Source organism: Astyanax mexicanus, chromosome 1 (assembly GCF_023375975.1).
Source record: "Astyanax mexicanus isolate ESR-SI-001 chromosome 1, AstMex3_surface, whole genome shotgun sequence".
NCBI lineage: Eukaryota > Metazoa > Chordata > Actinopteri > Characiformes > Acestrorhamphidae > Astyanax > Astyanax mexicanus.
The window spans coordinates 64,934,148-64,961,538 of record NC_064408.1 but is presented as its reverse complement, the minus strand read 5'-3'; the positions used below and the strand labels follow the sequence as shown (position 1 = coordinate 64,961,538).

General features: G+C 38.9%; 1 protein-coding gene across 1 annotated transcript in view; it reads right to left on the bottom strand.

Annotated features, from left to right (window-relative positions):
- The window catches only part of scfd2 (sec1 family domain containing 2), a 226,660-nt gene that overhangs the window by 21,290 nt on the left and 177,979 nt on the right, over positions 1 to 27,391 (bottom strand). The window contains exon 6 of the mRNA XM_049481835.1: positions 13,327 to 13,472. Within this exon, the coding sequence (XP_049337792.1) occupies positions 13,327 to 13,472 (146 nt within the window). The remainder of the gene's footprint in view (positions 1 to 13,326; positions 13,473 to 27,391) is intronic.

Here is a 27,391-nt window from a genome sequence, read left to right as displayed (position 1 = left end):
ACGTCTTATAGAAGCATATGATTCCTGACACCAAACTCTTTCAGCTGACTCACAGAAAACAGATGGATGCTTTTTTTTTCATTCTTGGAGTGTAGGGGCAGTAGACACCCAAGTAGAAATACAAAAGCATGTAAAAAGTGAGTTTTGCTTTTAAAACTATAGGATACTCCTAAGGAGAGTAGTAACAGTCATAAACTGTAGACGGTCTTGCTGCAGAATGATTCACACCCAGGTCTTTAGCAATGTTGTATCATTTTCCAACTTGCATAGACACGTGTCACAATTCACAGATAATCTTTCCTTAGAAAAACAGATTTGCCAGTAACCAAGTATGTCTTATTAAATGAGCAATGCATCACTAAATGTACACTTCCAATTAATTGGAAACATATTATGAATTAGTATTTATAACTTGATTAAAACACATTCTGCCAATTAGGAAAGTTATAAACACACAGCTTTTCTGTGTTCATCCAATAATCTGACAGAAAGTAAAACAAAACAATTAGAGCACAACTGTTTAAGTAATGTTAGTTTAGTTTTTCTAGAATTGATTTAAATAATGATTTAGATAATGTTCAGACCACATTTTGACAGTAATCAATACAGAAATCTGTCTATTTGTGAACTGAGGTAATAAGATACAGATGTGGACTGAATTTTACACACCCCCACCAAGGAAATACAGCTCTGAAAAAAATAGAGAGCATCTAAAAAATCTTTCTTTGATTTTACCAAATTAAAAACCTCTGGAATATAATCAAGAAGAAGATTGATGATCACAAACCATTAAACCAAATTGAGCTGCTTGATTTTTTACACCAGGAGTGGCATAAAGTTATCCAAAAGCAGTGTGTAAGACTGGTGGAGGAGAACATCCCAAGATGCATGAAAACTGTGAAAAACAGGTTTATTTCACCAAATATTGATCTTTTAAAAGATATTTGAACTCTTTTTTGTTATTTCAGCCATTTCTCATTTTCTGCAAATAAATGCTCTAAATGACAATATTTAGGGTTCAAGCACCGAAGGTGCGTAGAACCCTATTGTATTTGCTAAGATTTTTCTTCTTCTTCTTCTTCTTCTTCTTCTTCTTCTTCTTCTTCTTATTATTATTATTCTTTTTCTCCTATTATTCTTTTTTTGATGGATTCCTTGGGTCAATACCAACAACTTTCCAATTTGGACCATGCACTTCCGTCTATATAGATTTTGTGCTAATTTGCATAATATGCAAAACCTACTTTTGCAAACTAGTCCTAGGAATTTTGACCAATCCTGGCATGTTTGGTATCAAAACACTCGTGAGAGCATGCGCTTCAATATTCATTAAGAAAAAGTTGAAATATGTAAACAATATGGCCGCCATATGCAAATTAGTCCTTCCGGATATATGCCCCATTCACTTCAAGAGGTAAATTTGGAGCACTGTTTCTCAGCAACCGTGCAACCTAGCAAGTTGAAACTTTGCATGCAGAATCTATCATACAGCCTCTAAAGGATGTTCAAAGGGCAACTTAATCAATCAACATGGCTGAACACCATCAGCCAATCAGCATTCAGCAGACATTTTGGCAGGCTGAATGTTGCCCAATCTGGATGATATTTGGCAGTTATGTTCAGGTGGAGACACTGTAGTGACCTGCAAAGTGCTGAAACAATCCACCCACTGGGGGGCGCTGTTCCAAAAAAACGAGTATATGTCAATCATGCTGTACTATTTTGACATCTAATTGTTTTTGCCATATTTAGTACAGTGGCTCTGACAAATTTCTCAATACAACTATGTTTAAAAAGTGCTTTGTTCATTCATAATTGCTAATTGTTTGAAAATAGCTATATTGAAACTACTCTCTGGATATTTGGCCTATCACCTCCATTTCAGTCTTGCTGCACACTGTAGAGTCTCTAGGTAAATGTTCATTAAAAACATTTGTGAAAATTTCACATACAATACTCTCCAGGCATCAAGCAATCTGTGCGTCCTTGGAATTTCTAACCTAAATTGCTGTAACTCTGCAGTATTTGCTGTAATCTCACAATGTTAAAGACCTCTGTACAATATCACTCTGATGAAGCGCCATTTAATACAGAACTAGATTAAGAATAACTTGACATTACATGTCATATCAGAACATTCACTCCTTTGTGCCTCTTCTCAACATTAATAACAGGTGAAAGACTTTTGATCATTTCTAAATGTGACAGAATGTCTCCAATTGTGTTAGACCTTCTTACACATCACCATCCTATGCTCTAGTAGGCACCATTGTGCTAGTTGGTGCTTGATGAAGCGCCATTTAATTCAGAACTAGATTTATAATAACTTCGTAATTACATGTCATATCAGAACATTCACTCCTTTGTGTTAATTTAAACTTGTTTGGTCAAACATTTCAGCTTGTTCTGCAAAGGTTCAAAGGTCAATCTGAATACCACTTTGTGAACATTCTGGTTGAAGCCACCTGATCAATACCAATAACATGTAGACACCTTTTGACTAGTTCTAACTCACTTAATGAATATCCTACAAAGTTCACTAGATTTACATGTGAATTTAAGCACTGATCAGGTTGAAAGGCCTCTGCTCAACATTAATAACAGGTGAAAAACTTGATAATTTCTAAATGTGACAGGGCATCTCCAATCATATTAGACCTTCTTACACATCACCATTCAATGCTCCAGTAGGCACCATTGTGCAAGTTGGTGCTTGAACCCGATGATTGCCGCTTGCGGCTATATTTTTATTTGGAATTTGTAAGAAATGTCTGTAGTTTATAGAATAAAACAACAATGTCTATTTTACTCAAACATATACCTATAAATATCAAAATCAGTGAAACTGATTCAGAAACTGAAGTGGTCTTTTTATTTTTTTCAGAGCTGTATATTTTACAGGTACCTATGAGATTTTTCTCACCTTTTTCAGAATTGCACGTCTTAATATTATTACTGAAAGTCAAACAACAATAACAGAACAACTGTTTGAGTGTTGTTTGTTACGTTTGTCTAGAATTGATTTAGATAATGATCAGACCACATTTTAATTGTAATTAATGCAAAAATCCAGATATTTCAAAGGATTTTCTTACCTTTTTTGCAACTGTTTGTCTATTTGTGAACTGAGGTAATGAGATACAGATGTGGACTAAATTTTGGACCATTATGGACATATGTCATGGCAATATTGGGCTTTCAGTGTTATCTTTGAACTGCTGAATCTGAATGTACAACCCAGTAATAATAATAAAAAAGGATTCGGTACATAGATTCTACAGTGTACTGTCTTTACGATGGCGAGCGGTAAATGGGTCTGGGAGGTGACAGCATTCCCCTTTGGAGTACATTCCTCGTCTATGCGTGTGTACGAGTGCAGACAAAAGTAGTCACGCTATGTTCCCAATGTCCTGAACATAACACATCTGTTTACCATCCAACACTCTCCTTTCTCTTAAACACAGAGGCCAAAAAGTCGAACTTGGCTGCTTAGAGTCAAATCCCCTTTCAAAATGATATTCACATGAAACAGTAATCTACCCCCAGGCTGGAGGGTTGAAGGGACGGCTATTCACTCCTCTGGAATGAGTCTGTGGACACACATACACATTCCCAATGTCTGGCATTAGGTTTGGGCACAGGAAACTTTAGACTGTATTTTATTTCCCTCAAACTACATTAACAGACTTCCGAGACGTACTATGAATGAGCTTCACACAGTTATTCAGATTGGTTTATTTATATCGTTTATTCATATCGTTTATTCATATCGTCGAGGAATGTATTCCAAAGGGGAATGCTGTCACCTCCACACTTTCTGTTCAAGACCCATTTACCGCTCGCCATCGTAAAGACAGTACACTGTAGAATTTATGTACCGAATACCTTTTAAAAAAAATATTACTGGGTTGTATTTTCAGATTGTACACTCAGACCCAGAAATAGAACAATAGACAACACTGAAAGCCCAATATTGTCCATAATGGTCCAAAATTCAGTCCACATCTGTACCTCATTACCTCATCTCTATTTTTATCTATTTTTAGTTTGCTACATAATTTGAACAAACTGTTCCTTACACTGTGCCAAACTTTCTTGATAAACGGACCAATAGAAACTCTTCAAAATGATATAAACACTTTTTACATTGACTTCCATTGAAAGTTTACAAGGTTTTTTCTCTCTCCTGTAAAGTTTCTGTTTTGGAGATTGGAGAGTGTTTTTCACTGGACGGCAACAATATAAAAAAAATGTTTAATGGCTTTTTTATGGAAATTAAAGCATCACTCTTGTTGTAAAATGAATTGACATAGCTTATCTATCTGATCCGTCTTTCACTGAAACTCTGCAATTATTACCTTATTTCTTTGGACAAAACATTATCAAAATTACTGTCAATTTTTATTTATTGAGTTCAACTTATGCTGCTCATTTTATACAACAATATCTAGTAATGAAATTTAGTAATCTAGTAATGCAATTACATACTTAAAATACCAAATGATTATTTTATTATAAAGAACTTCCAGACATTGGGAGTAGAATATAAAATGTGAACATGATACCATCCCCTTGTCCCCATGCCTGGTGATTGGTCTGAAGAATTTGTTCGGCCAATCAGTTTAGTTTAGTCGTTGCTTTCCGTTTAAGAAAATCTCAACTAGGTTTTGTCACCGCTTCGCTTGCCACTTGTTGCCAAATCACACGATCGCTTTTACTCTGTGGTCTGCCAGTGTGAATGCAGGATTATAAAGAGAGGTTGTGAGAGGGAGATAGAGCTAGAGAAAGAGAGAGCTCACTTTGTGGCTCTTCAAACGGGACTAAACTAAAAACAAAGGACATCAGGAACACTGAGCTTCTGATGGGACTGAGTGGGAGAGAAGGGGTGAGGCAGTGGGTGGGAGAAGAGAAGATGCACTGAGATTTTCTGCCCGAAGCCGACCCGAGGCACGACCCGAACTCAGGCCAGGTTGGGCTGAGATTTTCGACTACTTTCCTCAGACCAGGTCGGGTCAGACTCTGTTTTTAATGCTATTTTTATTTTATATGAAGCTATAGCAAGATAATCACAATATAGTAAAGTACAAAAGGGAGGAGAAAAATGACATCAGGTGAGCTAACTTTGGTCCGAGTTCTGCCCGAGCCTGACCCCATCCGCCCCATAAACTGTCATTATGAGCCCGAGCCCGATTTAACCCTGACATTTTTTAGTAAGTAGAGACTTAAAACTGAGCTATTTAAAAATCTTTTAAGGCTGATTAAATGAATGAAATATTTTGTCAGAATGATGTTAATTAACACTGCAACACTAAAGAAGCATAGATCTATTATTATACTGTAATATAATTAATAATCAGGAGAATCTCTCGCTATCATTAAGAACCTGCTGAAGACAGAGCTCATCAAAGAGCACTTACTCTCCTAACACCTCTAACTAACTACCTTCCACTACCAGATCAGGAGAATCTCTCACTATCTTTAATAAACTCCTGAAGACTGAGCTCTTCAAAGAGCACTTACTCTCCTAACACCTCTAACACACTAACTACTTTTACATTACATTACATTACATTACATTTGGCAGACGCTTTTGTCCAAAGCGACTTACAATAGTCAAGGACAATGTAAAATAAGTTTAAAGGTAAAACAACTTTGGATAGGGATAAAAGGAGGTCAAAGGGAATAATAGGATAGAGGAGTGAAGGAGGGGAAGAAGGAAATGAGGTTAGAAGTAGTTAGTGTGTTAGAGGTGTTAAGAGAGTAAGTGCTCTTTGAAGAGTTGTGTCTTCAGGAGTTTATTAAATATAGTGAGAGATTCTCCTGATCTGGTAGTGGAAGGTAGTTTGTTCCACCATTGGGGAACTCTGTATGAGAACAGTCTGGATTGCTTTGTGTGAATGTTTGGCAAAGCGAGGCGACGTTCATTGGAGGAGCGCAGCGGCCGGGAGGTAGCGTAAGCCTTCAGGAGTGAGTGCAGGTAGGAAGGAGCCTGTTCTGTCATCACCTTCTAGGCGATAGTAAGAGCTTTGAATTTGATGCGAGCATCAACTGGTAGCCAATGGAGCTCAATGAGCAGCGGGGTGACATGTGCCCGTTTTGGCTGGTTGAAGACCAGACATGCTGCTGCGTTCTGGATCATCTGGAGTGGTTTTACTACACAGGACGGGAGGCCAGTTAGCAGGGCATTGCAGTAGTCGAGGCAAGAGATGACGACCGCTTGCACCAGGAGTTGGGTGGCCTGTTGCGTCAAGAACGGTCTAATTTTTCGGATGTTATAGAGCGCAAAGCGGCAGGACCGAGCAACTGAGGTCACATGGTGCGTGAAGGAGAGTTGGTCATCAACCAGAACACCCAGGTTCCTAGCAACCTTTGTCGGTGAGAGAGAGAGAGAGTCGATACTTATAGAGAAGTTGTGTTGAAAAAATGGTTTTGCTGGTATAACCAGAAGATCAGTCTTTGAGAGATTTAATTGAAGGTGATGCTCCTTCATCCATGAGGATATGTCAGAGAGACACTGCGATATCCGTGCAGAGATTGAGTGATCTTCAGGTGAGAACGACAGGTATAGCTGGGTGTCATCAGCAAAGCAATGGTAGGAAAATCCGTGTGAGCGGACAACCTGACCAAGAGAGGTGGTGTATATGGAGAAGAGCAGGGGTCCCAGTACCGAACCTTGGGGAACCCCAGTGGATAAGGAGCGGGCTGAGGACAGCTGTCCTTGCCACGACACCTTGAACAAGTGCCCAGTGAGGTACGATCTGAACCATGACAGCACATTGTCTGCGATCCCCATGTTTGAGAGTATAGTTAGGAGGAAGTCATGGTTGACTGTGTCAAATGCGGCCGAGAGGTCCAGCAGAATGAGCACTGAGGACTGACCTGCAGCTCTGGCAGTTTTCAACCCTTCAGTCACAGACAACAGAGCCGTCTCGGTAGAGTGTCCTTTTTTGAACCCAGATTGGTTCTGGTCCAGAAGGTCATTCTGGGTCATACTTCTAACCCCATTTCCTTCTTCTCCTCCTTCACTCCTCTATCCCATTATTTCCCTACGACCTCCTTTAGGCCCTATCTAAAGATGTTTTTACCTTTAATTTCTATTACTTTTTTACTTTACTATTGTAAGTTGCTTTGGACAAAAGTGTCTGCCAAATGTAATGTAATGTAATAATGTTTATGAAAATAAAACACTTTTTGAGGCTACAAAAAGTATATAAGGCTATATACTGTCTTTTTGCTTCTTTTGTGTTTTGCACGTAATCTATATGTTTAAAGTTTGTTTGTTCAAAAAGTGTTTGATTTTCTTAAACATTATTAATTTAAGTAGAGTAGATGAAAGTAATTGTTAATTATGCCAGGTATATTTTGTTGTTTTTTGTTTTGCACTTAGACAAAAGAAAGTGCTTCATTTTCTTAAACATTTTAATTATATTAGAGTAGACAGGGAGATCGGTTAAAATAAATGTTATTATATGTCAATAAATAATATGTCTATGCTTCTTCAGTGTTGCAATGTTAATTCTGTCTGAACAGAATTCGCTCATTCAAAAGGTTAATTTAGGCTCGGGCTCATAAGGACAGTTTATGGGGCAGGTTGGGTCGGTCGGGCTGGATTTTTGGGCCTGATTCTAAGCTTTAACTAAGAGACAGAGGCAGGGAAAAGCACATAGGGGGCTTATTAATAAGAGACGTAAACTGAAATGAGAGACAGTAAGGAGAAAATATCTGATCCAGCAGAGACAGAGAGTATTACTGATCTTTTTTGGAGTCTCTCATAAGCTGTTTAACCTCTGACCGTTGTGGGTCTGAGCGAGCGGAAAAATGTAAAATTGACAGTGGAAAAACTGTTTAGTTGACATTGAAAAAACGTTTAGGGGCCTGTGGAAAAACTGAAAGAACGTCAGCACTATTAGTGGCCTTTCTTTGTTCTTGTGAGTGTCTGAGTGCTTGCCCAAGACAGAAAAAGGAAAAGTGTGGACAGATTTGATGACATCACAGTCTGTTCCTACTCTTTTCTGTCAGTTTTAAGTGAAAGACTGAATGATTTATAAGTCTAGCTGGCAGTGAGGCTCCAGCTATCTGTCGTGGGCTCTCTCCATTTACAGTAACAGCGTTCTGTAGAGTTTGATCCACACAAGATTTTCAGACTTAGCACATAAACATATCTCAAAAATGATGCACCATAAAGACAAATGTATGGGAACATATGCTCATTCATTGTTCTTCTGAAATGAAGGCTATTACATATAATATATATTGTCTTTGTTGGAGTAACTGTGTCTATTGTGCAGGGAAAGCATTCTTTTCCTTTTTGGATCTTTGCTGTAAGAATTTGATTGGATTCAAAGAGGATGTTGGTTGATCACCAACAAACCTCACTGCAAAAATACTGCATGGAGCTTTATACCACTACCACTATCCTTTTCTGCCTCACTGCCTCTCTTTCTCTAGGTCTTCCTACTTTATTGCACTACTACACTACTACATACTCTTCTTCACTCTCTCTCTACCTCACTTTAGTGCTGGGCGATAAAACGATATCGATAGTTATCGAGGAAACTATATATCGCGATAAGTCGGGGCGAGAAATTCGATAAACTAAATTTTCTATTTCCCGTTTAAGTAGCGTTGTGAAAAGGCGCAGCACGAGATCAGGCAGCACGCTGAACTGCTGCTCAGCCCAGTACAACCCCTCCCCTCCCCTCTCCACCATCCCCCTCCGCCCCACCCCCCGAGCCCCTCCACTCTGAACTCCTCACATAGCGGCTCCTTCTCTCCCATTTACTGGATAGACTTCATTTATACTATTCAGCGGCGCTACACTGGAAAACTCACCTTTTAAATATGAGGCATGCGTCTCCAAGATATTTAGAGAGGTGAGCTTGTTCAGATTTCTGAAGGCAGGTAAACGCTGCTCTGTTTGCTGCTAGTTAGATTAGCTTGTCTCCAGTTTAAAGTTAGCGATGTTTAGGTGTAAAAGGGATCTGTGCAATCTGTCATCATTAGCTAAGATGCTTTCACTGCTTTTTACATTCTAATAAACTAATGGGTAACGCACGTTAGCCGTGTTAATCCACGTTTCGTGTAAATTAAGGTTAACTTCAGCACGAGTGAGGGGTTAGTATATAAACACACAGAAAGGAAGCACTTTCCATCTTTTTTCCTAACTCTCACTGTTTCTGTTAGAAAACCCTGAGGGCAGCATTCTCCTCTGTCTTTGTGTTTTATAGTTTTTAACAGATAGAGAGTCTGTTATGCTGGATATTTTACTAAATACAGAAGATTATATAATCTGTCTAGCTGTATTTGAACTGAGCTAAACATTGCTGTTACTGAACTGGAGTTTTAAATACACTTAAGTAATGTAAGTCTAGTCTACTGAAAGCCAGTAATGTTAGTATAAATCTGTACTGCAGTAGAAGTGGATCATTTCAGAAACTTGACTTTATTCCTCCCACCTCCATTATAGGCCACTTTTTTTTTAAAATATTTAAATGTTAGCTTAATTTAAATGAAAAAAAAACTAAAGGCTCTTATTTAAAAAAAAACATAAGCAGTAAATTATCTAAAATTACAACAAATAGAAAATAGAAAAACAGTAAAACATATGTAATACATACTTTTTATATGACCAAAATTAAACTAGACTGAAATCTGACTAAAACTAATAATATCCGATAGACTAAAATGTAACTAAAACTATTATACATTTTAGTGAAAAGACTAAGACTGTATCAAAATCACCTGTCAAAATGAACACTGTGATATACTCTTGTATTTTGCTTTATGTAGTTGCCTGCATTCAGGGAGGGGAATGATCTTTTGATTAAATATAATTTTATAAAAATAAATAAAGTGTTATTGCAATTTAAATTAAACAGACATATAATGTAAAGGGTCTTACATATTTTTTAGTTTATATATTTGTCCCCTTTTTAAAATTAATTTAAAAGCTGTACCCACCTGGCAAGATGTTAACATCCTAGTGTCTGTCCACAAGGCTCTGAGCCTGCTAGTGATTTTGTCCATAACTCCCTTATTCTGTCACTTCTGAGTAAAAATAGAAACCTTTAAGTGTAACAGAAAGTGATTTGATTTATATCGTGATACATATCGATATCGGCTGATATGAAAAACTATATCGTAATAAGATTTTTTTCCATATCGCCCAGCCCTACCTCACTTTCTTCCTCCCTTACTTAAATCTTCCTGTCCCTTACACACCCCATCTCTGTCTCGCCTGCCTCACTTCTTGTCTCCCTCTCCTAATGCCCCATCCTAATGCCCCACTCTCTCCCTTTCAGCTTCACTCCCTCTCTATCTCAACTGCCTCACTTCATTTCTCCATCTCTTAATGCCCCTTATCTCCCTCTTTCTGCCTCTTTCCTTCACTCCTTCTCTCTATCTCACTTGCCTCACTTTTCTCTCCCTCTCTTAATGCCCCTCTCTCTCCACCTCTCTCCTTTACTCCCTCTCTCTATCTCACCTGGCTTACATTTCTCTCCCTCTCTTAATGCCCCCTCTCTCCTTTATTCCCTCTCTTTATCTTACCTGCCTCACTTCTTCTCTCCCTCTCTTAATGCCCCTCTCTCTCTCTGCCTCTCTCCATCTTACCTGTCTCACTTCTTCTCTCCCTCTCTTAATGTCCCCCTCTCCCTCTCTTTTTCTCTCTCCTACACATCCCATCTCTATCTCACCTTCTTCACTTCTTTTCTCCCTCTCTCTTTCACTCCCTCTCTATATCTTACCTGCCTCACTTCTTCTCTCCCTCTCTTAATGCCTCCCTTTCTCCCTCTCTCCTTCACAACCTCTCTCTATCTCACCTGCCTCACTTCTTCTCTTTCTTTCTTAATGCCTCCCTTTCTCCACCTCTCTACTTCACTCCCTCTCTCTATCTTACCTGCCTCACTTCTTCTCTCCCTCTCTCTCCTTCACTTCCTCTCTCTATTTCACCTGCCTCACTTTTCTCTCCCTTTCTTAATGCATCCCTCTCTCTCCCTCTCTCCTATACTCCATCTCTCTATCTCACCTGCCTCACTTCTTCTCTTCCTTTCTTAAGGCCTTCCTCTCTCTGCCTCTCTCTGACACACCCCATCTCTATCTCACCTGCCTCACTTCTCACTCCTCTCCCTCTCTTAATCCCTCTCTTTCCCTCTTTCTGCCACCCTCCATCCTCCATCTCTCACTGCACCTCTCTTCCTTGCTCTGTTCCTCTGTCTCTTCTGTCTCTCTCTATCTTTTTCTCACTCCATCCCTTTTAACCTTTACCTCCATCTATCCCTTCTTCTCTATGTTGCAGTCTCTCTTGCTTCTGTTCTCTTTCTCACTCACACTTCTCTGCTTGTTTCCTCTTTAGACTCTCTCTCCTGCCCCTGTTACTTTTTCGGTCTGTTATACTTTCTTCTTTTCTCTCACTTCCTAAGACTACCATTCCTTTCCCAATGTTACTCAGCTTTTCCTACACTCTTTCAATTTCTCTCTTAATTTCTGCGTTGCTCTATGTATTGTAATCTTCTTTTGTCTCTTTTCTCTTTCTCACATCCCTCACTTTCAACAATTTTTATTTATTCTCTCCCTTTTAGTTTATTTTTTATTTATGAGCTTATTAACTTCTTTGTAAAAGCAGGATCACAGGTACACAGAGGCGTCAGTGTGTAGCCACTACTCTCCTTCTCTTACACTCTCTCTCACTCTTTTTCGCTCTCTTTTTCTGTGACACACAATTGCAGGTACACACAAGAACACAGGGCTGGGAAGGTACAGTCCCTCAAACACACAATGCAGTTATCACCTCTGACGCACCAAAATCTCTGCACCACTGTGAGTGTGTGTGTGAGTGTGTGTGTGTGTGAGAGAGAGAGAGAAAGAGAGGCAGACAGCGGGTTAGCGACAGTGTCTCCAGCTGACACAGAGAACAATGAATGTGTCAGAGATGTTTGTTTAAGCGGACACTGACTGAGACTGTTTTAAAAGCCGTCAAATAAACAATCCAATACTAATAAACAGTTCTTTACCAGCAAGTACCAGCATTTAGAATATCATTTATCAAACACCTCAGCCAGAGAGGACCTGATGATCCAGGGTCAGGTCAGTCCTTATGTTTTAATCCTGTTTACATGCAGGATATACATCTAAAAAAAATTAGGTATCTAAATTACAGTACAGCCAAACGTTGGACCACACATGACTGAGCAGCAGGGTTATGTGAGTTCAGTGCACAGAAACACTGCTCTCTCCTTATTTAAAAGAAAATCCACACAAACAGGGCTGTGAAACCAGCCAATTACAAAAAAACACCCACACTGTTACATAACAGCACTGACTAATTATATTTAAATACACAAACTATATTTAAACCCAGCTCACTAGTAAAAATCCTAGTCCACAGTAAAACGTGACTTTGAGAGAATATAGTGTCGGTGATACTGAAGAACAGCACATCACCATCAGTTATCAGACAAAATATTATTACGTTTGCCAGGCAGTTTCCAAAGGGTGACTTAAAGATTTAAGAAATCCAAAGATTTGAGAAAAGCCAAACCTGGAAATGGGAGTAGGAGTAAGGCTAAAAGTTAACCACCTACAATCCCTTCAGCTTGCTAAGCAAAGCGCAAAACAAGAGTAAAGTAGCACTTGGGTAAACACCAGTGTAGAGGTCTGCAATCCCGCACAGGTTGCTTGAGCACCTGCCTGTTTGGGTCTTTCTCACCTGAATTATTTCGCCAGCAAATAATAATTTTAATAATATTTTTTTTTGCATGAGGAAATAGCAGATTAACCTTGTGTGAAATAAGTTTGTTTCTGGGCATTTTTCACCCCAACCAAAATCACAATCATACACTATATCAACACCTGTATGTACAGGAGTGTTAATAACATCCCATGTCTATGTATTGCACAATTTATACACAACTTAAAATACTTAATAAATGCCTTTTTTTTTTTTGCAAAAGAAACACAGGTCTAGCTTATCAAAATACTGGAATTATATTGTGTGTAAATAAAGGTTTAACTGTCTAACATATACAATAATAATAAAATGGCTTATACTAATTATGGAAAAATGAAGTTGGGAAACGTACTTAAATTTAATTTAAACATTTTTTAAATTAAAAATGCTAAAGATTCCTCAGACAGACACAGCATGCTAAACAACACAAGATAATATACTACAAGGTGTGTGCTTTTCCTGCTTGAATTTGATTAAAGAGATTTTTTTTAAAGATGTTTAACTCATTATATACTGCATGGATTACTTATTATTTACTCATTGTTTAGTCACTATAGTCACTATAAAATATTTTATTCTTGTCAGCTTTATGAACTGACCTGGTGCACACCATCTCCTGAGCTGTAAACTGAGCGGAGCTGTTTCAAATGATCTCGAGCGCGACCTAAACCCCTCAGCGTCTCAAACACACGCTCCAGTGCTGTGTGTGCACGCTCTGTAGTCAGCTCCTCCGGGCTCGACACTCCTGTTCAAACAGAGAAACACAAGCAAACACAAAGTGTCAGACACAAGCACATTAAACAGTTCTTTAATTGACATGGTCAGGGTGACACTTTGTTTCTTTTGGGGTTATTTAGAGGCTTTTATGTTGTTTCTGTTTATTTAATGCAATTAAACAGGTTTTATAATGAAATTATATTCAGAAATATTAGTATTCCCTTCTATATTTTCAGCATAATAAAACATGGTAACATTTAAATACTTTTTGTGTAGACCTGTCACAATATTGTCCCAGAAATTATTGCAATAAACAATAATATTGTCATTTAAAAACTATTAAACGGTACTGATATAATGACAATGTAATAGCATAACAAAGCAAATATACCCTTAAAAATAACATTTTAACTAATCATAGTTTGAGAAATATATACTTTTTACTTCACCTACTGCAGTCCACACTGTCTATATGGAGTCACAGTTACAAGGCTGGCTAAAATACAGTTCACTATTTTATATGTGAACAAAACATACAAATAAACAGTACAATAGACAATATCACCATTATTAAATATTATACCACATTTAGTTCCGACCCTGCAATGTGATTGGCTGAGAGGTGTTCTATGAGTGCTGTTATCAGCCGGTAATGCACTGTAACCGAAGCTCTCCATGTATTACTCCACGCACATAAAGGTAACCTAGCAACGATGCAGCACTTACAAACCAAACAGATTTTATAACCAAACAGATCATATTTTCTCGTCCTTGTTCAATAAACAGCGATAATGGTAATGTGGTATGATCACAATAATACTGATCTATGGCCTGTGGCGTTGTACTTACAACTGCAGCACAGCAGTGCCAATATTACACATTAGAGCATGAACCTCGAGTGTATTATTGCCTAATTATTGAGGTCACGTGCATTTATTGTATGATAAGTCGATCATTTAATTATCGTGACAGGCCTACTTTTGTGTGTTAGGTCCATGTTGAGTTTTAAAGCTGTTCAGTATAAAATATAGAAAACTATCAAAATCATCTAATCATATCTCCAGCTGATCAGCCTGCAAAACACAGCCGGAGCACAGCAGGAGTAAAAAGCTCTCACCTGATTATCACCTAATTCTCACCTACTGAACTTTCCCTTCATCTCACAGTGAACAAATGGAAATGCACCATAAACAAGAGCAAACACATTGCTATTATTACTGAATTATTACAGAACATACAAAAACCAGCAGGGCTGCTTTAAGGTGGATACAAAATGTAATAACATACAAAACACCTGAAATATAGAGACCTGCACGTACGCGTGTGAACACACAGCTTTACAGATGTGAGCTGTGGTGTGTGGAATTAGGCGATTGGTGGTGTGGTACATTAGACTGAATGTTCCAGGAGAAACAGACAGGAGGACAAAAGCTCTTTTCAATGGAGGTGAACGTCTGCTGGTTTAATCAAAATTTAATGCGCTCCCATTACTACACCAGAGCCTGGGGAAACAGGACCTGAATAAGCAGAGCGAGACTGAGACAGGGAAAAAGAGAGAGAGAGAGAGAGAGAGAGAGAGAGAGAGAGATGCAGTGAGAGATACAGCATGGAGTGTGGCAGAAAGAGGGAAAGAGAGGGATTGAGAGGCATTAAGAGAGAGAGAGAAGAAGTGAGACAGGTGAGATAGAGAGAGGGAGTGAAGGAGAGAGGGAGAAAGAGGGAGGCATTAAGAAAGGGAGAGAAAATGAGGCAGGTGAAATAGAAGGAGGAAGTGAAGGACAGAGAGGGAGAGAAGAAGTGAGGAAAGTGAGATAGAGATGGGATGTGTAGGAGAGAGAAAAAGAGAGGGAGGGGGGCATTAAGAGAGGGAGAGAAGAAATGAGGCAGTTACGATAGAGAGAGGGAGTGAAGGAGAGAGGCAGAGAGAGAGGCATTAAAGAGGGAGAAAATAAGTGAGGCAGGTAAGATAGAGAAAGGGAGTAAAGGAGAGAGGCAGAGAGAGAGGCATTGAGAGAGAGAGAAGAAGTGAGGCAGGTAAGATAGAGAGAGGGAGTAAAGGAGGGAGGCAGAGAGAGAGTGGCATTAAGAGAGGGAGAGAAGAAGTGAGGCAGGTGAGATAGAGAGGGTGTGTAGGAGAGAGGTTTGCAAACCTAATTTTGAACCGGTTTGCTGCGTTTCCACAGACAAAAGTAGATTCTGGAACCAGGAATGTTTGTTCACAGCTAGAACCGATGAATACTAGGTTCTATAGTGCAAACTGTGACATCTTCTGTTTACCGCCGCTGTGCAGCACCCTCTGTTGTTGACATACGATGTGATGTTTTCACGGTTCCACTATAAAACTAGTGAAAACGTGGGCTGGTTTGCCGAAAAGCACCACGGTTCTTATAAGCAGGAACAGAACTGGTTTAAGAAGCAGAGTTCTTTTCGTGGAGAAGCGCTATGGGCTGTGCTGCTGGCACCTGCTCCAGAGATTCCACTGTGGAATGCAAGGCCTGCTGGGTAATGAGGTGGGCAGCCATGTTGGAGACAGAGCCAAACAAACAGGCACCTGAGAAGCAAGACACAGGGTCCAGTTCCAACAGGCACACACCTGCTCTCTACCAAACACACACACACACACTTACATAACAACATAACCACCACAGCATGGAAAAGCCCAGAAATAGGGCATATCTCCATGGAGAGAGAGAGAGAGAGAGAGAGAGAGAGAGAGAAAAAGAGAGAGAGAGAGAGAGACTATGGCTTTAAGCAGTACACTTTAATTATGTATTATTCATTTATTCAGACCCTCCAGAAGACTTGTGATCTTGCTCACCAAGATTTATGCAAATTCAAACATTCCTAACAGAGTTCACAGTTTTATCCAATCACTGCACGATTTCTAGACTAAACATGAGATCTGTAAAGCACTTCCACAGTTAAGGGTGATACATGACAGAAACTCAGAATCTCTGACTATAGGGGGTGTAAGAAAATATTGATATATTTGGGCATTGTGATATTATTATGTCTGGTAACACTATTATTTTTATTATTTAACCAGTGTCACCCATTCGTAATCTGTATCAAATTCTCGACTTCTGTCAGTACTGACTGTTAAACATTCTTTTAAATACGCTGTTGTCAGGATGAGGTGCAGGGAAGACGTGGAGGCAGACGTAAATGCAGGTAAGAAAGAATATTTAATAAATAAATAAATAAAAAATAAACAAAGAAACAAGGAACAAGTAAACATGTAAACATAAAACAAGGAGATATATACAAGGAGCTAGGGAATAAATTCAATAATTGAAAATAGATAAACAAATAACCAGAAACCAAAACAAACGAGAGAAACTAAAGAACATAAACTAAACCAACTAGGGATAATAATAAGAAACAAACTAAACAGGGCAGGAAAATATACACAAGAAATAAACTAAGAAATCAACAAGGAAATAGACTAAATATATATACAAGGCAAAAACAGAGAAAAACACAGAGCAAGGAACTAGGGAACGAGGAGAATAAACAAGAGTAACGAGGAGCGACAAAACAACAGAGGAAGGTGCAAAGACCGACGAAGACAAAGTGGCACAGGGGATCTATTTATCTGAACAGGAAACACACTAGAAGTGGAAACACCTGGGGAAGGGGCGGAGCTACAAATGAGAAACACATGGTGGAAAACTACTGAGACAGGAGACACAGAGGGGCACAGGTCACGTGGGAATAACACACAGGCACGAGGACAGACAGGAACAGGGCGAGGACGTGACAGCTGTGTTTTATTTTCTTGCTTTTTAATTATTTGTTTTATTAGAATTATTTATTTTTTATGATTTTAACTGTTTCATATTTTTTAATCTGTTTTGGTTATATGTCTTTGTTTTGTATCTATATTTATATTAAGCACTTTAATCTGATTATTGTGTAGGAAAGGTGCTATACAAATAAACTTGTCTTGCCTTGCTGTAACAGTTTTTAAAAACACAGTACTTTTAATTAAAAAAATGGGTTTAAATGTAAAGATTAGCAATGTAAAGATTAAATGTAAAGATTTACTGTTGGGTTAAATCCCACTGTTCTGTCTATAGATCTCATACACAAATATTGCATTTTATGTATATGATGGTGTGCTTCTTTTACTAGCAGTATAATTTTGCTAAATCATTACCTCTGTAATGTGATATGTATCATATCACTAGCCCTATTCTGCATCCAAAACCACATGCTATTATACTGCTGTGTGATGAATGCTCTGCTAATGCACACTGATAAATGTTCTACTAATGATGGTCTACTGTTTTCACACATCATTTAACCTACAAATGTACAGTCTTGGATAAATACCACAAATATTTTAGCTAATCTCTCAGTTCCATCCTCTTCCTGGTGAGTCTAATGGAAAACTTCTGCAAGCAGTTGCTGCAGAGGGTTCAGTTACCAAGCCTTTTGGATAAAAAAAATAAAACACACAAAATAACATATTTAAAACTTTTTTTTTGTTTAGTTCACTTAGTAGTGCTTGTGGTTTTCAGAGTTTGCTTTTGACAGGAACTAACTAAAAAAGAGAAAATAACACAATTTTATTTGTTTGAATTTTACATTTAAAAGATAACTTCTAGACGACTGTATTTTAAATAAGTAATTCAGTAAACTAATGTGTGAGTATGAATCAAAATCTTATATGCATGTTATGAATGCTTGATTGATGACTAAACCTATAGGCAGTCTAAGTGCTTAATGAGTTCTTGATGGATTAAGTACTTAATGAGGAAACTTTGATGGCTGATGAAGGGCTTTATGTTCAGGAAGCTGGTTTCTGAGAAAAAGGGTTTGATTTCAATATAGTAAATAGTACTGGTCTCAAACGGCATATTTTTATTACTTTGGGAGCGGTTTAGTGTTTGTCACAACCTCAGTTTCCGTTTCAGGTTCAAATCAGGTAAAAAACAAAAAAAAAATAAAAAATGCTGTGGAAGCAAACAGCTAAAATTGTGCACTTTCTCACAACACTTTTTTTTTTGCTTTCAAGATGAATTTCAGCTGCTTTTGTCTTCTAAACTATATAAATATATTTCTACATTTATAAATAGCATACCCAGACAGGGGTTGTCACAGATAAACATACTTTTAAATGCTTGGCAGAACCTTTTTACAATGTGATGATTTTAAACTGGGTTTTTACACTCACACAATTCACCACAAACAAAAAAAATCTTCTTTAAACAAACAGTCAGTGAAAGGTTTTAAGTGTGTAAGAGTACGCCAGGAAAATGATATAATTTACAATGAACCCTATAAAACAGAGAATACCTCTAATAGACCTTGGCGATTTCTCCTATTAAATGCTTAAATCTGCTCAGAGAAGAGATTGTATGTTCACTGTATTTCATGTGTCACTGTATTTCTTCTCACTATGTAAAAAAAAACAAAAAGTACAATCAAACTTAAATGACCTTTGTTACAAGTCTGGGCTGCTCTTTTTTTGTTTGTCATTCAATGGTAATGTATGTTGAGCATCGTATTGATGGAGTTCTCTTTATATTAGCAGCTCACTCACAGCCATGACCTTAAAACCCAGAGCTCTGACCCATGAGATGACCTTTATCCTGACCCTGACCCAAAGATCCTCAGCAGTGTCAGCACTGCTATTACTACAGGCACACACCCTGCATTTCAGCACCGCTGTGTCCTCACACCTCACTCAGTGCTGACAGAAGAAGGGTGAGGAGCGGCCTTCAGTATGTGTGTGTGTGTGTGTGTGTCTCCACCTGCAGCATGTAAAGCACCACACGCCTGCACTGTGCTTCCAGTGAAACAAAACATTGTCTTTATTTTTATAGGTTTTTTTTTATAACCCCACCCTGCAGGCTGACAGCTTCCCCCTGTTCTGTGTGGGCCTGAGAGCCTGTCTGTGTGTTTGTGTGTGTCTGTCTCTGTAAGTGAGTGGGTTTCTTTTTGCAGTTATATAATCCACTCTGCACTTCCCTATTGGGAAAAACCCAACTGAAGCCCTGATGTGTCTGCATGCACGGGTATTTATGAGTGCATTAAGCTCTAATCCCTGTTTGCCATAAATATTTATAAGGCTGAGCCGAGGGTGAAAGACTCACGGGTAAAACGGCGAGATGGTTCTCAGTCTTGTGTGAGTAGGAGTCCGGGTTGGAGTCGTTCGCTCATTACGATTCAGCTAAAAGCAATTTTGTTTACAACTTTCGCAAGTGAAAAAATGTCCGTACGCCCGCGTGCAATATGGCAACAAATGACAACAAGAGAGAGAACACATGAGTGGGTGAATAAGAGAGTGAAAGAGCATGAGAGAGTGAGTTTCAGTAAATTAGTGCAAGTAACCCTGCGTTCACAGTGACAAACGACAAAACGACAGCATTTTCAACTTTATGCATTTTTAAAATATGATGCAGTGAAGTGACATTCTACATTCTCTTGGCTGAACATTTTCTTCTGACCAATCACAGAAAAGTAGAACCGAGGTCTGCAGCTTCTGCCCTCTGAACTTTTGATTTCTACCATATTTTTTTTTTATATAATTTATTTCAATTTATTTTCCAATTTTCTAGCTAGACCAATTGTTCTACCCATTCAGCTGCTACTCAGCTGCATATCCTCCATCACAGGTGATGCCACAAGACCAGGAGGGTGAAGACTAAAACATGCCTCCTCTGATACATGTGAAGTCAAACTGCTGCTGATTGCCGAGTAGCATCACATGAGAATGAGAGTGACTGTAAACGAGAGAGTAAATAGGACAGCATGGGTGAGAGTGTAAGAAAGATGAAAGAGAGAAAGTTGTATATAAGAATATATGACTGAGTGAGTAAGAGCGTGAGTGATGTTTACATACATTACTGTGCAAAAGTTTTAGGCACCAAAGTAAATGACACTAATCCATTTATCTCAGCAATATGTTGTTTTTACCTAAAAAAAAGCACCACATATGATTTTAACAGATGCAAATAAACATACATACAGTAAACAAGACAAGGAATTCTCAGTTTTAACTAAGTATGTTATATCATGTGAGCCAAGCTGAAGAACAAAGTGTAGTTCCAGAATTCTCCTTGATATTTCCCTCAGCCAGTATGTGTTTATGTTCAGTTCCATCAGCAGCTCACCTGATTCACCACATTTACCAATTTACCAAACCAGCTGTTGATTAATATGATGAGAACTAGAAATAACTCTATTAAACTGCTGTAAAAGCTCTGCTTTTTGTAAAATTGTTGTTTGTATTTATCGTAGTTCTAGTTTTTCTGAGCTAATAATCACTTACTCTACAGATAGGAAGCTTTTTCTTTCCTGAAATTTACACAATACTGTGTGTTGCAGTGTTATTCAAAAACCTTCTTGACTTTTAATAGATGTCAGTATAAAAATACTTTATTCCATTCATTTTGGAACATTTTTATTGGCTCACTGATTAGGAAATGTTGACAGAATATAAAAACAACTTTACAGACTCAAACTTTGGCAAAAATACAAAAAACACAAAAATAGACATGCTTTTGTGAGACAGCAAAAGTATAAATATATATTACGCATAAATCAGACAAACTGAGCGAGAGAGAGAGAGAGAGAGAGAGACTGAGAGAGACTGATAACCTGTATTATTGCCATGCTCAGTTAGTCCAAATATAGCTGGGTTCAGATTTATCTAGATGTCTGTTTGTTATGATTCGCCTGTGTTTGGAGTAGAATGCCGCTTTCCTCTCCTCTTTTTCTGCTGAAGACAGAGGGAGGGATGAGCTGAGCAGGATATAAGGGTGGAGGAGGGATAGAGGCAGATTTGGATGTGAACGGTAGCGTTCCGGAAAGCGGACAATGCGTGACAGCATGCCTGAGGTAGAGGGGAACGCTATGGGTGGGTAGAGCTAGCGGAATGCGCACATGCTGCTGAGCGGGAGAGAGTGTGAGCAATGAAAAATCAATTCAAGCTATTTCCAGTCATAAAAGCAGACAGCAGCATAGTACTGCTGCTTCACAATATTACGTAATGTTGCACTGCTGCTGATATATAACAATGCACAAGGATGAGAGCTTTCTTTTTATGGTCCAGGTACATCAAGCTTCCATCCGGGAAAACTGAGCACTCCAGCTCATCAGCTGTAGAGAAGCCTTCATGAGTTCAGAGCCTAAAGTCTTGTTTAAGCTGGAGTGCTTTCATTGGACACCGAAGGATTTTTATTAAGAATTAATGATAATTTTGGAGAAAAACAAAGTAACCCAATTTTCTGCTTACAGTTATGAAGCACTGCAATGCCAACATCACTTCACTGAAAGCATCACTTCTGCCATTGCCTCCTTTTTCCTTATTCTTAAAATGAACTAGTTTTATGTATTTATCATGTATTTTGAAGTACAGCCAACTATTATACTTTTATCTATACTCCAAAATAGCACATGCACTGTTACACTGTAAGACACACATACTTACATTTTTCCAAAAATCCTTAAAATCAGTGCACTTTATGTAGAAACTAATTTTATTAGTTAGGTTGTAAGGAGCAGTAAAGCCACTCCGCTGAAGTACAACGTTATACAGGAGTTTCAGTTTAGCTCTCCAGCCGCTTACCACGCTAAGCTAAGCTAAGCTAAATCTTGGGCCATCCAGAGGTGAGTATAATAAGGCCTGTAGCCTGCTGCAAACCCCGGTTATCACTGTTGGAGCAGCATTAGCCTTACCATTAATGCTAATTCTCCAGCTTTAGCATGAGCAACAGTTAGCTGGAGAGAATTCTGTGTAAATTAACGTCCAGCGTTTGTTTGACTTGTCTGAAAAGTGATTTTTTTTTTTTACAGTTTGGTTTACTTAACTTAGCCACTTAGCAGCGAGATCTGCTGAATCAGAAAGAAAACATGGCGACACCCCTGCTCCTTACTAGTGTTGCTTAATGCACGCTAGGTATAAAAATAGACCAGAAAAAATACATTTATTGATAGTGCACCTTATAGTGCGAAAAATGCAGTCCACTGAAAGAATCATGTGGTGGTAGAGTAAAATGACAGGATTTTACACAAACCTGACTCACGCTACACAGTGTTACATAGTTCTGCCTATTTTAGCATACATACATATAGTAACAGTCAAAAGTCAGGACACACTCGCATTTTCCTTCTTTTTATTATTATTTACATTGTAAATTTAACATTAAAGACTTAAAGTCTTTAATATTATAGAGGAACACGTGTAGAATTATTCTGTATACAAAAAGTGACAAACAAACCAGAATATAGTGGTTTTATAGTGTGGATTCTTCTAAGCAGCACCTTTATCTTTGAGGACAGATCCGCACACTCTTGGTATTTTAATCTCAGTGTCTTCATGAGGGAGAGTCACCTGGAATAGGTGCTGCTTTTCTTTCAAGCTGTGAAGCTCCAGCTCATCTCAAATCACCTCAAATCACCATCTCAGATAATCAGGTTTAGATCAGGGGATTGTGGAGGACTAACATGTTTTTGTTTACTACTACTAATTTGATGTGTCCCTTAATTGTTTTCATGTCTTTAATATTGTATTATACAGTAAATAAATGTAAAAAAATAAATAAAGAAAAACACTGAGTGGGATGGTGTATCCAAACTTTTGACTGGTAGTGTGCATAGTTAAATGGTGTAGTTAACCGCACTCCAAAGCTGGAGTGGCAGGTGAGTAGTGTGAAAACAGAGCTGTTCCGGATAGTCCTGATTAAGGACACTCTGGACCAGCAAAGGCCGCCTTCAAAAGAAGTCAATTAGAACACACACACACACACACACACACACACTTGCACTAGTTCCGGATTTCAGTGATTAAACACAGCTTAATCAAGGCTGGAACAACCTGACTCTTACTCCAGGTTTTGGAGAACAGGAAGAAACACACACAGCTTACCCACAGTACATCACACAGTGTGTGTGGGCACTCTTCATTCATTCTCCAATACCCCATATCCAGCATCCTCTACTGATAGTGTAAGCGTTAAATAACCTGGTATAGGTTGCTTCATTTCTAATGGTAAAAGTAATTTTATTTTCTTTTTTTAGAAGACAAACTGTTTTCAAACTGTTCTCAGGTCAGATGTGTGTATTATCATCAGAGCATGTTTAAAGAGAAAAATCTGTGCACTTCGGCTCAGTGAAAGCAGGGTGACGGAACCTTCTCTGTGAATATCTCTCCATCAGAGATCGCGTGTGAGAGGAATGAGAGTGGAAGTGGAAAGGGAAGGTTTGCCAGGCATCAAAGGAATACAACGGTTTGTGTGTGTGTGTGTGTAAGTGTGTAGTCTGAGACGGCCACTTGACTCAGTGCCAAAGTAAACAGTGGCAGGGTGGAATGAATATGTGTGTGCAGTTTGCGGTATAGATTGAAATGGTGATCACAGCACCAAATCTGGAGACATGGCCAGGTGTGCGCACACACACACACACACACACACACACACACACACACACAGAGACACACACACAGAGACACACACACATGCAGAGGTATGAATAACCACCAAACTACCACCTTCCCCTCTCACGCAACCCTTCTGTTTTGAGACGAGATGCAAAGGCATACAGTTGAGCTCACCATGCATTGTAAACTCTGAGTGTGAGTGTGTGTGTGTGAGTGTGTGCACACATGTGGTACAAATCATTTAGCGTTTTACCCTTCTAATAAATGCATTCAGCAACTTTGTAACCATTGCTAACAAAGAAGAACTGGTTAAGAAGTACAGCCAAAATAATAAGACTCTCTGGAGCAGATAAACATGAACATATTGGCACCATGCCTAATGCCATGTGGGGATATAAATAAATCCCCCCAGCATCAAGCTATGAAGCAATGGAACTGTATTCACATCCAACATCCTGGCCTCCCGAACTCTGGACAGTAGAGACACTTAATCCAATAATTACTGTATTTTTTTACAATATAGAGTGCACTGGATTATAAGGCACACTATCAATAAACATTTATTTTCTGCTCTATTTTCTTACATAAGGTACACTGGATTATAAGGCACATTATGCAACACTAGTAAGGAACAGGGGTGTCGCCATGTTTTACGTCTAAATTCAGCAGGTCTCGCCGCTGGGTGATGGTTGGGGGAATAACTAATTTAAGTTAAGCTAAGCTAAGTTAAGCAAACAAAACTGTAAATCAAATGAGCGCTGGGTGTTAATCTACACATATATCTCTCTCATAAAATACTCATCTCTGAATGGCAAAAAAGCTAGCGCTTAGCGTGATTAGCAGCTAATGCTAATACTGCTCCAGCCCCAATGATGAAGAAACTTCACTGAAACTCCTGTATAAAGCTGTACTTCAGCGGAGTGGCTTAACTGCTCCTTAATACCTGACTGATAAAATTCAATATATTCATAGAGAGCACCGGATTATAAGGTGCACTGACAGATTTTGGTAAAATTAAAGGATTTTAAGTGCATCTTACAGTGCAACAAATATATTATATCCTTCCGCTTAGAAGAAACAATGAATGTGAAAAGAGTTGTGAGAGAGCGAACACACAGTGTGTAGAGGGTCATAGAGGAAGGCAGTGTGTGTGTGTGTGTGTGTGTGTGTGTGGGTCAGTGAAATGAGCATCGTGTGGTAAGTGAATCAGTGTGTGTGAGCTGCAGCAGGAAGCACTAGAACAGCTCTAATGAGAGCTAATGGGAGGAGAGAAGCGGCGAACAGTACAGCACCTGCACTACGCTCTTACCTAAGCTGTGACGTGTGAGTGTGTGTGTGTGTGTCTGTGTGTGTATGGAGGAAGGTCATGAAATAAATGAGTGTGTGAAAGCAGTTGTTGTGTGTGATTAAAGGAGGGGAAACAGTCAGTCTGGGTTCAGCTGAGTGCGGCTGAGTAACCAGTACTACACACACAGTACCAGTTAAACGTGTGATTTGGCAGCACAGCACGCATCACACTCCTCAGTGAGATGAATCTTGTTTTGACTGGCACACATTACCTGTCCAAACTTCATAGTCATAGCTATAAGTATCAAATCAAATAAGTTTTAATCCAATGTTTGGGTGTCTACATACTTCTGGCCATGTGAAATGTGTGTACGATTATTTTTAATTCATTTACAACTGCAAATTCAAATCCACAGTTTAAACGGTTGTGCACAATTATACAACAGTTAGTTCCGACCTCACAATCTGATTGGTTGAGAAGTGATCTAGCCCTGATGATATTCGTGATAACATCCTTCTCACACTAAACTTGTATCAGTCCGCCAACGCGTTGCCAAGTAACGGCGTATATACACAGGACAGCTTAGAATCATCAACGGCATCAGCGGCAGCTTTAGCTTAGCACAGGCTAGCGCTCAGCCAGGGAAAGAAAATCGCTCGGCTAATGCCGTCTGACAGCCAGAACGATAGAAGTTAAGGCTGAGCTAAAGCAAGCTACGCTAACCTAACACAACCTAAGCCGTGTCCAGCCGGCTAGCTAAAACCAACAACACACAGCAAAACAGGCAGAAATGCTCAAAAAATGTGCAGCTTTTACCTGAAGATGACTCCACAGAGCAGGAGAGTAGAGTATTAGCGTTATTTTAAGCTCTTAACGTCACCATCTTCACTTATTCCATATTTTGATTACAAGCTAACTTTCATGGTGTTAGTCTGTATAAACCATACACCGTTTTGTAGTTAAGTTTCAGTTCTGTTACAGTTGTGGTGGAACTAATTTTTGGCAGAAGGCACAGTCCATATTAAAGCATATTCATTCTTAATTTCTTAAAGTTCTTTGATTTATTTTCTTTAATCATTTTGTAAAAAAATAAACTGTTGTATAAAAGCAATAGAACACTCGAGGTTGTGATGTTATTCGCCTTCGGCTCGTGCCTATGACCAATAGTTCAAGTAAGTTTTATACCAGAAAGCACCAAGAAGCCACCACCCATCTAACTGTATCAACTGTTAAACATGGTGTTGGGAGCATAGACTGTATATAAAGATGGACGCCGTGTCGCCGTTCCCATTCATTCAATGAAAATGAAGCCAAAATCTTCCGCCATTTTGGCGATTCAGAGACCAGAGTCTGCGCAGTAGAGACCAGAGGAGGGAGAAAGGCTGTGGAGAGACCGCCTACTCATTTAAATAACCCCGCCCCTGAGGGCTGCCTCGCGGTCACAGACTGCAGAGCAGGGCGGAGCGGAGCTGACGGTGTGTTATTGGTCCCGCCCATAACCAGCACTTTTACAATAACCACACCTTTTTTGAATAGAGCCGAATAAAGTTTTAAAAAACGTGTTCTGTGGGGATATAAAAATTTGACAATATAAGCAGAGGTTACACTAGCTGTTACATTTAAATAATGGAGGTAGAATTACAGTATATTAGAAAAAAACGTGATTGAAAGTTGTCTGTTTTGCCATTGAAACCTATGGGAATGGGTGGAGTTACACAGCTTTCTGCAGCCGAACAGCAGGGGGCGCCCGACCTGTGGTGGCTTCACTTTTAAGAGACGATGCTCTGTCCAGCTATATACAGTCTATGGTTGGGAGCATCATGCTCTAGGACTGTCCTGGAACTGGTATGTTGCACAAAGTGGATGGAATCCATAAATCAATGGCAACAATCTGTAACAAGCATTATACCTTCTGAAGCATTCCTCTCTGCTGTAAAAGACAAACCTTATTTATTTTTCAAAAATATGGGACCCATACTTGGACTATTTAGGTAATGATGTGAGATGTTGATTTTGTGATTGCTTGAATCCTTTGGGCTGAATGTCCTTCTTATACTTAAGATACTGTAAAAAAATATACTGTATATTTAAATGCACAAAATACTCCCCTTTTTCTGTTTTATATTGCTATGGCTAAATCTTGCAATAAAAATATTTACAGTATCAAAAAAAAGTGGATGGAATAAAAATAAGGTGGAGTATCCCAGAAGTCATCTGTCTAACCTGAAAGCACCAGTAAAAGCATTAAATTGAATTATTTCTAGTCTTAAAC